At 44.3% G+C, this 12,067-nt stretch overlaps 1 protein-coding gene across 6 annotated transcripts in view; it reads left to right on the top strand.

Moving 5' to 3' along the window:
• The window catches only part of THOC7 (THO complex subunit 7), a 21,025-nt gene continuing 8,958 nt past the window's right edge, over positions 1 to 12,067 (top strand). For 2 of the 6 annotated variants that reach the window (XM_061128162.1, XM_061128161.1), the window contains exon 1: positions 1 to 141. Coding sequence is in view for 3 of the 6 variants with exons in the window: in XM_061128158.1 (XP_060984141.1) it covers positions 890 to 908; positions 5,972 to 6,040 (88 nt within the window). In the remaining 3 variants the exon portion in view is untranslated. Of the gene's footprint in view, positions 142 to 746; positions 909 to 4,270; positions 4,476 to 5,971; positions 6,041 to 12,067 lie in introns of those variants that run through there. The other 4 variants (XM_061128158.1, XM_061128159.1, XM_061128160.1 and 1 more) reach the window with 4 other exon arrangements.

The raw sequence follows: 12,067 nt of genomic DNA on the forward strand, positions 1-12,067 counted from the left end.
CTTAAGATGGGGACAGTTTTTGAAAATCTGAGAGAGAGAAATAAATAAGAGCATCCCGTCCCGGTCGCCGGCGGGGATTCCGGCGCCCGGGAAGGAAGGCGGGCACCCCGCACCGCGGAGCTGAGCGAACTCCGCCCGCAGGTCGCTAAGTTTCTCCGTCCCTGTTTTCCGGCACCCGCCCGAGCCCCGAGGGGAAGGGGGCGGCCGTCCGGGCCGGATCCGCGCCACCTGGAACCCGGGGCCTTTTTCGCTCGAGGACCGCGCCCCGCGCGAGTGCCCGCGTGCGAGACCCGCCCAAGCGCGCGTGGGCGCTAAAGTTCACGGGGACCCCCCGCGAGGCGCCCCCTCTGTGCCCCGCATCCCCCGACTCCCGGGCTCAACCCGGGCCGGGCGCCCCCTCTCCCCGCGCCGCCCCCGAGAGCGAGCCCACCCCCGGCGGCGACTGAGGGAAAGGGGCGGCGGGGGCCGCGGCCGCCGTCCCCCAGGAAGCGCTGGGGGTTCGGACCCCGCGTGGCTCCAGCCGCCCCGGCGGCGCCCGGACGAGCTCACCTGGCGTCTGGCGGCGGCCTCCGGGGCGGCCTCTGGGCGTGGGCCGGGCGGGGGCGGCAGGGGGCGGGGGGCAGGCTGCGGGCGCCGGGGTTGCACCGGGGCCGCCGCCGCCCGCCTGGCCTCGCCCCACACGCGCTGGCCGTGGCCGCCCCCGGGGAGTGCGGGGAGCGCGGGTCCCGCGGCGGCGGCGGCGCGGCGCGGCTCAGGCGGCGGAGCGGGCGGCCGCGGGCGCCGCCGCCTCCTCCTCCATGGCTGTTTACCCGGCTGCATTGTGGGAGTTTGACCTCCGCCGCCGCCAACCGCCGCCTCAGCTTGCGCCGCCGCCGCCGCCGCGCACGCCATGGGAGCCGTGACTGACGGTGAGGCCCGCTCGCCGCCGCCCCGGCCCGCTCCCCGGAGCCGCGCGGCCTCCCCGGCCCCCGCCGCCGCCTCCCTCGAGACCCCCGGCCTCCCCCGCTGCTTCCGGGAGCCCCTCGGCTTCCCGGATCGGGTCCCTCGGAGACCCGGCCTTTCCCGGCCGCTTCCCCCGAGCTCTTCAGCCTCTCCCCGGAGCCTCCCTCCCTGTCCCCCCCTCGGAGCCCCTCGGGCTCCCCGGCCGGCTCTCCCGAGATCGCGCGGGGCGTGGGGCGGGTGCGCCGGGAGGATCGTCCGGGGGCCGCGAGCACACGTGGGGGCCTGAGCAGGCTGGCAGCCGGCGATGCGCGGGTGGGTGGTACCCGGAAGGGGTCCAGGCTCTCGGAGGATGTGGTGAGGGAGCACTGGGTGGGGGCGCTGGGGTCCGAGGGGCGGCGAAGGGGAGGAAGGGCTGGAGGCCTTGCCGTTGGGGGTCGGGAGGACCTAAGGAGGGGCTGGAAGAGACTGCGAACTCCGAGGAGGTGGCCGGGGGGTGGGGGTGGGGTTGGAGATCGCGCCAGGTTGGAAAGCTGAGAGAGGTCTCCGGACAGGAGTGCAGGGGTGTCGGTGTACAGAGGTGACACCTGCAAAGTGTCTGGGAAGGTCCCCTAGACAGTGGATCGCACGGAGGCCTGAGAGCTAGCCCTGGACTGGCGGTAGGGAGAGGGAACTGGGGATAATATCAAAAAAGAGTGGATGTGGGCGGAGTGTTTGGAAGACAGCCAGGGACTGTGCCTGGGAGATTAAGAAGAGCCAGCAGAGGGATGGGGCCACCTCGGGAGATCCGTGGAAGACTCATTTGTGTGTGCATGTCTTGGGAAGGGTGGTTTGTCCCCTGGGATGGAGTAAGGAGGGAGAGGTAGGGCTGAGTTTCTGGCAAGTTGTGAGGTCGGTTTAGGAAGGTGGACCCATGTAAGAAGGGGCCCAGTAGGTAGTCTACAGAGAGCAGAATAGAGTGACACCTTGGGGAAGGTGGACAGGCATAAGCATGATGGGCAACTGGAGGGAGAACCTAAAAAGCTATCCGGTTAGGGAGTGAAGAAGTCTGTTGACATTTGGGAAGGGGAGGTCTAGGGGCACTGGGTCTGTTTGAAGAGTGGCCAGTGGATGCCTATAGAGAGGCCATTTCTGAAAAGTTGAAGGTAGACAAGGTCTCCACATGAAAGGACCAGGCCATGGGCAGAATAACAGGCCCAAGTTTTGTGACCATGACAGGGATTAGTTAGGTGGAGGCTCTTCAAGGTCCAGTTAAAGCTTAGCTTCACTCCAGTTAATTTTTTTCAGTAGGTATGTATCCTATCTGGACTAAGTCTTGGGATTATAGCCCTGGCCAACAGGCAAGACCTCTTCTCTGAGGTCACAGTCTGGTGGGAAAGACTCATGAGATAATAAGTTTTCATGGTGGAAAATGTTACTACAGAGGAAGTAGAAGGTTGGGAATTGTAGAAGCACATAACAAAGATTGTTTACCCATTCTCAGAGATCAGAATACCTCCCTGAAACAGTTACTCTTAATCTCATTTTTGAAGGATTAGTAGATGTATTAACTGTTGGACTGGTATTCCAGGTGGAGAACCACTTATGCATAGGTAACAAAGTTTTGGAAAACTCAAAGATGATAAGCATTGACTAGAAGTTAGAAAGTTATAAGCCAGACATTTTTGATGGTTATGGGACACCATTAAAAGATTTTAGCATTGGTGTGATGTCATCAGATGGCATGAAAAACAACCACCACACTCTACTCTGAATAATAATTAAGGGAAGGGAAAGTGAGGCGTTAAGTAACTGGCCTCTCTCCTTTCTAACATCTATAGCATATTGATAGTATGCCAAGCATGTTCTAATTACCATCCCCACTTTTCAGATGACACTGGAGTACAAGGAGGTTAATTTAACCCTGGGTTGCACAGGTAGCAAGTTCTAGAACCTGAGCTCAAAGCCAAAGGACCAGCTGCCATGGTTCCTAGAGAGAAAGGATGGGGACTGAGACCAAGAGGAATGGCAGAGAAGCAGACAGGTGGAAAAGAAACCGATGCGGTCGAATGTCAGGAGACTGAGTGGATGTGAGGGGAAGGGCCAAGGATTATTCCAGGTTTCTGATAGGAGTGACTATGTGCTTATTAGTGCGACGGTTCTATTCATCGAGGTAGAGAACAGCAAAGGAGAGAGAGGTTTTGTCAGAGGGAGGTGAAGAGGAAGATGAGTTCTAATACACTGATTGCAGTCAAGTGCCCACTATATCCAAATAGACCATCAGAATCCCCACTCTGCCATTCATAAGCAGTCTGACCTTGTGCAGGTTAATTAACCTCTTTGAGCCTCAGTTTCATTCCTTGTAAATGGGGATAATAAAATCTACTTCATAGGCTGGTTTTGAGAATTAGATGCAGCAAAACTTGTGAAGTGCTTTGCACTGAGGCCGATACACAGTAATGTCCAGTAAATACTGTTAAATGTCAGAGTTGGTTTACTTGCCTCTCCTCCACTTTCCTTTGATGAGGACTGTGCCTTCCCCCATTCTTTATCTCTGCAGATTTCCCCTTCCTGCCTTTTCTGCCTGGTGACTGTCCACTTATTCTTCACGACCCATATCAAATATTCTCCTCTGCTCTTTTCGAAAACCAGTTGATCTTTCACCTGTTAACCACATTATCTTATTATATTTCTGCTATACCCCTCAATATACTTAATTTACTTACATGGTGTGTTCCAGAAAATATTTAAAGCAGCTAATTATAATGAGAAAACATTAGAATAAATGGATGATAGGGTCTTCCCTGGCAGTCAGGTGGTTAAGGTTCCACACTTCCAATGCAGGGGGCACAGGTCCGATCCCTGGTTGGGGAACTAAGATTCCCACATGCCTCACACTTGGAAGTGATCAGAGAGTTTCAAGTGGTCATCTTTTGGATCATTCCGGGTTTCTGTGTAGAGGATGAGTTGTAGTAAGCCAAGAATGGAAGCAGGGAGGCCAAGGAGAAGTGGTCCAAGTGAGAAACCATGTGAGCTCTGATTAGGATGATGGCAGTGGGGAAGACTGAGGAGTGGCTGGCCTCCACATCCTCAGCCTCCTGAAGGGCTCTTGGAGAAGTTCCAGTACCTGTTTCTGGAGACTTGAGGAGGGCGGATGTCCTCTTGCCAATCTGAGTGCCTGGTCAGGTGCTGTGCTTTCATGTAATCCTTACATCTGGGTTTGCCTATCCAACTGGACTGGGAGCTCTTGGAGGAGAAACTCTTTATATCCTGTGCAAGGACACAATGATTAATTGGAGGAATAATCTGCCCTCCTTTAAGGGAAGGAGAGATACTATATTGTTATCTACAGATGCTGAACTTAGATGGCATCACCAACTCAATGAACATGAATTGGAGCGAGCTCTGGGAGATTGAAGAACAGGGAAGCCTGGCGTGCTGCTGCCACCGGGTTGCAAAGAGCTGGACACGACTTAGTGACTGAACGGCACCAACTGAACTATAAATGTTATCCCTAGAAGCATCATCTCTGCATGGACAAGTGGAGGTCCTGGGAAGTTAGTAGCTTATTGTCACAAAGCTAGTTATTGGCAAAGCCATTCTCTCTCCTTCTTTGTTGCCACCCCAGCATTCACAGTTTAGATGTTGTCACTGTTAATTTAAACTATGTTCACAGTTTGTATTTTGTATGTTAATTTAAAGGGTGTTAAACAGTGTTAGTACCCTGATAGAAGGCTTTTCAGAAGCACTTTTTGCAGTACAGAGAACATTAGGTATATGTCTTGATCTGCCAGAGCAACAGATGGATGATGAGAAGGGCAATAGGGAGCGGGATGTGGCTGTACACTCCATTTAATAGAGCTTGTTGGTTTTGACAGTGTTGCTTTTTTCTTTTTTAATTAGAAAGTATAATGCATGGATAATATGCCTGTTAAAACTTGAAATAATGGTTTTTAACATGCCCGTGAACAACGTGACAGAATAATGGAATGCCACTATGACTTCCTAATAATGTAATTGTGGATATTTTCCTCTAACTACAGAGATGACACTTTTCATCTGTAAAAGGAAGATAATAATACATACTTCATTGGGTTTTTCCACGGATGAAGTGTGATTAATATATGTAAAGCACTTCAAAGTTGAGTGACCATTTAATTGATTGTCCAAACCAGGACACTTTTCAGAGTGAAAGGAAGCAGGAGGTATGGTCATCAAATAGGAGTGTACAAACACTGTCTGCTGCTGTTCCGATTTCAGTTGTTGATCCAATGTTAATTACACATTTGTAGCCAAAGGGTTTGTTTGACTTTTTTTTTTTCCCCCACAAGTACCAATGGATTTGCCCACTTTGTTCCCTCATCTGTGGTCCCAGCACAGGGGTTACTGAAGCAGTTCAAATATTAAATAATATTTCTTTAGCCAAGATAAAAGGCATCTCAAAGTGTCATTGGAGTTTCAACCTTGACTTGACTAGGGTCATACTCTAAACATTTAAATAAATCTAGAGAAAACCCAGAGATGGTGAGGGACAGGGAAGCCTGGCATGCTGCAGTCCATGGGGTCGCAAAGAGTCAGACACAACTTGGCGACAGAACAGCAACAACAGAGAAAAATGAAGGACCTCAACATTGATTTTTCTGCTTTTCTGTTTTAATTTTTAATGTAATTTTGGTTTTTGTCATTTACTTTGGTATCAGCAATTTATTTAGACTGGGCCTAAGTGTCTCCGGAGAGATCCCTGTTTACATGGATGAATCAAAGCACCTTACTCTTTCCACCTGACTTTTTTGTATCTTAACATTGGTGGCCTTAATAGTTGTTTTAATGATTTTAAGCTTCTTCAAAGGAGGGGCTCAGTATTATTTTACCAGGAGGAATCCAACACAGTGGTATATTCGTAATTCAGCTTAATAATCCATTAAGCCGTGGTGACCTAGTGATGAACGTAACAGGAATTTGCACACACGTTGTTTTGACATGGCCTTAGTCCCTCCTTTTGTTAATAGGTCAAGTCAAACCAGTTTTCTTTTTTGTTGTTAACACGTCACAGATTTACTAAAGAACACTGGTGAGAATTTTCAATACAGAAAAAATGAAGAAAAATACCTCAAAGTGACCAGTAAGTTCTCTATCCAAATAACAACTCAATACTGTGAGGAAGAAAAGTGGTACATGTCAGGAAATTCAGAAGAAATGCCCCAAGGGACAGTGAAAACCTTCCCTTCTTCACCTTCCACAGCTCAGCCCAGTCCCCAGTGGCAGTTTCTGTAAGGTGTTTTTTGTGTACCCTTCCAGAATGATTATCAAATGCCATTAAAGGTAACAAGCACCTTCTCTGGTGTCAAACTCCTGAGTGTGAGTCCCAACTCCACTCTACTTCTTACGGCATTTAATTTGCACAAGTAACTTCCAGTCCCTTCATTGTAAAATTGGGGTAATAATATCCACTTTACTGGGCTCTTGTGAGACTAAATGAGCATATTGTAAGCATTACATATATATGTGTGTGTGTGTGTGTGTGTGTGTATGTGTGTGTGTGTGTATGTTAGTTGGTGTACCAGTATGCATATGTAAAGTTTTACACAAATATTTACATGCTGTTCTGAACTATACTTCCATAATTAATGATACATCTTTGAGTTCTTTCTAATACCTTTTGGGGCTCCTCCTACCTTATTCTTTTGTGGTATTCTACTAGTTTTTTAATCAATCCTCTTCTAAATGTTTTTTGTTATTTTCCTTTTTTTTTTCTTTAACTTTTATAAATAGTATGACAGTGGAGATATTTGCATAGTTATCTTTGTACACAGTGGGAATCACTTCTAGAAGACAGGTCAAAAGTATCTGTATTTTTAATACAGAGTGTTACATTGGTTTCCTAGTAGCCAGCTGTTTTTTCCTCTGTAATCTTATCTCCAGTAATCCCTTCCTGTAATTTTCCATTTGGATCCAGAGTGTTTAGGAGCACTGAGAAAAAGCCAGTGGTTCATTTGTGTACTTTTCAGAATATCTTGCTAAAGAACCTTTAGAAAGGAAATGCTGATCCTCACTGAGAAATCACAGAATTGCTCTTTCTGAAAAGCAGGTGAGATTGGGAGCTGTGAGGTCTAGCAGACTGGGAGGCACATTTGACAGCAGCTTAACCCTAGGAGGAAGTTACATGACAGGCTCTTACCTTTTGTCAAGCCTTGACCTGTCCCTAAAGTAAGAGTTTTGGAACTTAGCCCACTATTATCTTCCAAATTGTCCTTCTCTTTCCTTTTTGAACATCTGCTCCAAGAGGCTATGAAAACTTGTTCTATAATCAAGGTTTTAATTGCCACTTTGAGGGAATAACAATTAGTTTGTGAAAGCAGTGTAAGTGTGGGTTTATGAGAGATTGTCCTTTCCACACTAAAACGAGAAAACAACTGCGATGGCTATGTCAATCAACCAGAGGCTTGGAAATGGAGAGTTGGTCTAATAACTGTAAAGGAGTCCAGCCTTTCTTCCAGCCTGTTTATGAAAAGTTGGGTATTAAAATCTAACCCTTTAAAATGGCTCTCTTGAGACCTATTTAGCAGACCTATTTAGCATGTTAAGCAGTTTTGTATTCTAGATAGAGGATGGCATATAAGATAGGCATATAAAAAAATGCATCCCAGTTTTTCAAATAAATATTTGCTTATCATCATGCTTGTGTCAGAACTGATTTGAAAGTGATTTTGAATGGCAGACATTTTATAGGGTATACTATGGTACCCATATAACTGAATCTAATAAGAAATCTTCATACAAGCCTAAAATCTGGTGGAAAGCCACCATTCTCGGAGCAGACATTAGGTATTTTGGGTTAAAGGCTTTTCCAAGGTGGTTTTGATCCTTGTACTCAGTAAAGAAAGTGATTGTGACAACTATTGTGACAACTAAGGGATGATGTTGATAACATCACTGAAATAATTTCTAAACCAACTTCATTATTTTTACAGGTAGACCAAGGGCCTCCTGACTTAATATTACTATTCAGATTGCTTACAGAGAGCTTCAAGCATGATAATAATTTATGAAGTCAATGCATATAGTAAACAGAACATGTTTAGGTGTGTCCAGTCTAGAGCTAATTGATGAGGTACAATTAAAAATAATGCTCGTGTCATACATGCCAGGAACCATCAGCAGCTGGCCATCTTTAAATTTAAAAAGAGCAGAGAAATTTCAGACAGGCAACTTACCCTTTTAATTTGTTGCTGTTGGAGCTGCGCTCTGTACTTTATATATATATGTGTGTGTGTGTGTGTGTGTGTGTCATATATTGGAATATATTATAATACATAATTATATATTTTAATATATATTAACATACAATGTAAACAATACATGATTATATTAGCATATATTAATATTTAATTAATATTATACTTGATATATGATATATAATTATATATAACATATATAATATAAAAATATATAAAATTATATATTATTTATATATAAAATATATAATTTATAACATAAAATATATAATATATAATATAAACTATATTATATATAAATATATTTAGATTATATTTTAATTATATATAAATATTATATTTATATTGTATATTTATATTAATATATATTGTTGTATATTATATTAATATAACTATAAATATGTATCATATAATATTATATATATATAATTTCAGTCCTCCTCATCCCCACAGACATTCCTAGGCAGCAACTACCTATGCTGTTTAAGCTAGGAATACAATGACCTTATAGCTTGAAGCTTGAGACAAGCAAATTTGTGATAAATCGTAACTATGCAGAACTTTCTATGCATCTTATATAACTATATCAGTATATAGATGTATCTATAGATAGAGCTCCAGCAATTATTCACAGTTTCACATTACTTTGGGAATTAAATTCAACATGAAGATAAGAATAACTTTGCTTTTTTCTTTTTTGTTTTCCTATAGTGAACAGGAACTTGTATACTTTTATTTCCATAAGGTTTCACAGTAGTCCTATGAAGTGGATTGTTTTATTCCCATTTTTACAGATGAAGTTAAAAGTTGGTCACGCACACAAAGTAAATACTGCGGACTAACCAGAACACTGGCCCCAGTTTTTGACTTGGGGTCTGGCTGTGAAGAAATGCTCCGTAGACGAAAGAGGGATCAGGCTCAAGCAGGAGAAAGACCTTGAGGCCTGGACAGCATGTCCCCTGTGCTGCAGAACGGATCAGCCTGCCCTGCTCGTGCCAGCCAGTTGGTCCTGGCTCCTGCCTTTTCCTAACCAAGTCTCTGTTGAGCCCTTGTCTGCCTTCCAGGACCTGTGACTCTGATCTCCACTTTAATTCACACCCTTTTAGCTCCTTCGGTGGGCATATGCTTTGGGAGCCTCCTAACTAGCCTCCCAGCCTGTGGGCACTTCACACTTGCACCACATTTTGTACACTTGATCCTCCTAGAAAGTCCCATCACAAATCTCCAGCAATTCCAACTTGTTGCCTGCCAACAGGATCTGAGTCTACCAGTGTGGCATTCACTACTGTGGACTTCCACAATCTGACCTCTGACTGCCTGTATGTGCTTGGGTTTTGACATCGGTCTCCAGGCCCCCAGACTTCCTAGTGTCCTAGGAAGAGTGCTCACATCCCAGACACAGCTTTGCAATCCCCACCTCTGCCTTAGCTCACAGCTTTCTCCCTGCCTATTGCAGGTGAGGTGGGGAGAGACATGATTTTAGGTTGCTTTCTTTCTTTTCCTTCCTCCACTTTTGTTGAAGTATAATTGATACACTAAGAACTACATGTGTTGTGTATAATTGGATGCAGTTGTGTGCTGTGCTTAGCCACTCAGTCGTGTCTGACTCTTTGCAACCCTAGGACTGTAGCCTGCCAGGCTCCTCTGTCCATGGGGATTCTCCAGGCAAGAATACTGGAGTGGGCTGCCATGCCCTCCTCCAGGGGGTCTTCCTGACCCAGGAATCGAACTGGGGTCTCCTGCATTGCAGGTGGATTCTTTACGAGCTGAGCTATCAGATACAGACAACTATGATACCATCACCACAGTCATAGCTTTCTTTCTTTCTTTTTTTTTTTTTATAGCTTTCTTTTTGCAAACATCAGCTAACACATTTTGACTACTATATGGTTCAAAAATGAAGTAATATAAGACATTTTCAGAAATATAAGACATATGGTTCAAAAATCAAGTAACATAAAGACATCTTCCAGCCTGTCCTCCAGCTACCCAGCTTACCCTGCTCGATTCTTTGGTAACTCCTTGTAGTAGTTTCTTGTATATCATTCCGGTATATCTATGTGAACATCGACACATATGAATATACTTATTTCCCTACTTTTATCTGAAAAGAAACATGCCATAAATAGGATTCTTCACCTTGCTCTTTTAACAAGTTGTATTAAGTGGTCTTCCTTTCAATATACACAGTTTCTCCTCATTATTTGTTTTTTATAACTTTGTATTATTTTATCATATTCTTATACCAAAATTTATATATCTTAATCTGCTGCCAATAAGCATGTCATATTGCATATGGGCAAGTATATCTAGGATTTGGGGGGGTCAAAGAATACATGTTTGAAATTTCCATAGATACTGTTAAAATGCCTTTTAGCTCTTTCTTTTTTTGACCAATGTTGGTCAAATATCAGAAGAGCAGCTTTAGGGACTTCCCTGGTGGTCTAGTGGTTAAGACTCCATGCTTCCAGGAAATGGGTTCAGTCCCTGGTCAGGGAACTAAGATCCCACAAGTCAAGGGGGAGGGCCAAAAAAAAGGGGAAAAAAGGCAGCTTAAAATCCTCTTCCCCTGTTCCCCCCAAGCTAAAGGAAGCTCTCCTCCTAATCTGCTGTGTGTCGGTATCACTTACTTAACAATCTCAGCCTCTGTGTGTGCATTCATACAGTGTGTTATGGCTCCAGCTAGAGTGAAGGAACTCGTGCCTTTACTTCACGTCCTCAAGAGGTTAGTCTGGCACCTGTGGACACTGCTGCTCATTGATCAGATATTCATGTCTTTTGTCCAGGAAGAGAAATCTCTGCTATGGACCTAAGATAAGATGGTTCCATGTTAGTCCTTGTTAGTGTTTTACTGAGACAAAGCTATTTGGAGGGCAGATGTTCCCAGGCAGGCACCACAGATCCAATTTTACAATATTTATTGAGCATCAGAAATGTAAAGACACAGTATGAGAGACTGGAGAGGAAACAGAATGAACAGGACATAGGATGGGTCCTGATGAACCTTTCCCCCAAGTTTATTTGGTCTGTATAATGCTTTAAACATTTTTCAAAAATTTTTGTAATTGGAATATTACATACATATGTAAACAAGTGCACAGATTAAGTACACAGCTGAAAAGATCACTAAATGTTCTGGAAACATTTTCAGTTAGTCACCAAACTTTAAAAATCCCTTGAAAAACCAGATCTGGTAATAAACTCTTGCTTTAAGTACTCAATCCTCAATTTCCCTACTCCCTGTTTCCTACATTCGTTTACATTTGAAATCCATCGTCCTCCATAAAGGAGGGTCCCTAGTTATCTGGGAGGAAGATGGGGTCTCTTGGGGGCTTAAAAGAGTAGAGGTAGGAAGACCAAAAATAAATAACATCAATTGACCACTGGACTGCTCACCCCCTGAACGTTTACTTTTAACAAAGTTAAAACATGATTGTGACTTTATAAAAAAATCAGTTTCATTTTTTGTATTTAATCTCTGCCAGGACTGTGTTTTGCCTCAGTCTCCTCAAATAACATTATTGGTGGTTAAAAGAGGAAACCATTAGTTTATATCTTTCAGTGTAAAATTAAAACACTTGATGAATCCGTAGCTTGAGCCGTCTGTGACAGCCATGACTCTGAGAACAAAACCCAATTCTAAACATGTTTATCTGATGTTGTCACAGAATAGATTTTGAAACTGGGGGGAAAAAAAACTGGAGCCATCTGCCTTCCAAAGTTTATCTCCCCTGCACCTGCACTCAAAAATACTTCTGCCTACACACAGGAACTATTGTTTTAAGATTTTGCTGTTGATTCATCATGCAGGTTCTCTAGGAATTATTCACACTTTAGAAATTATTTTTTAAATGCCTGCATATGGTTTAAAAAAAAAAAAAGACAATCCTATAAAATCATAAAAATTAAATCTC

This window comes from Dama dama, chromosome 24, assembly GCF_033118175.1.
Source record: "Dama dama isolate Ldn47 chromosome 24, ASM3311817v1, whole genome shotgun sequence".
NCBI classification, from domain to species: Eukaryota; Metazoa; Chordata; class Mammalia; order Artiodactyla; family Cervidae; genus Dama; species Dama dama.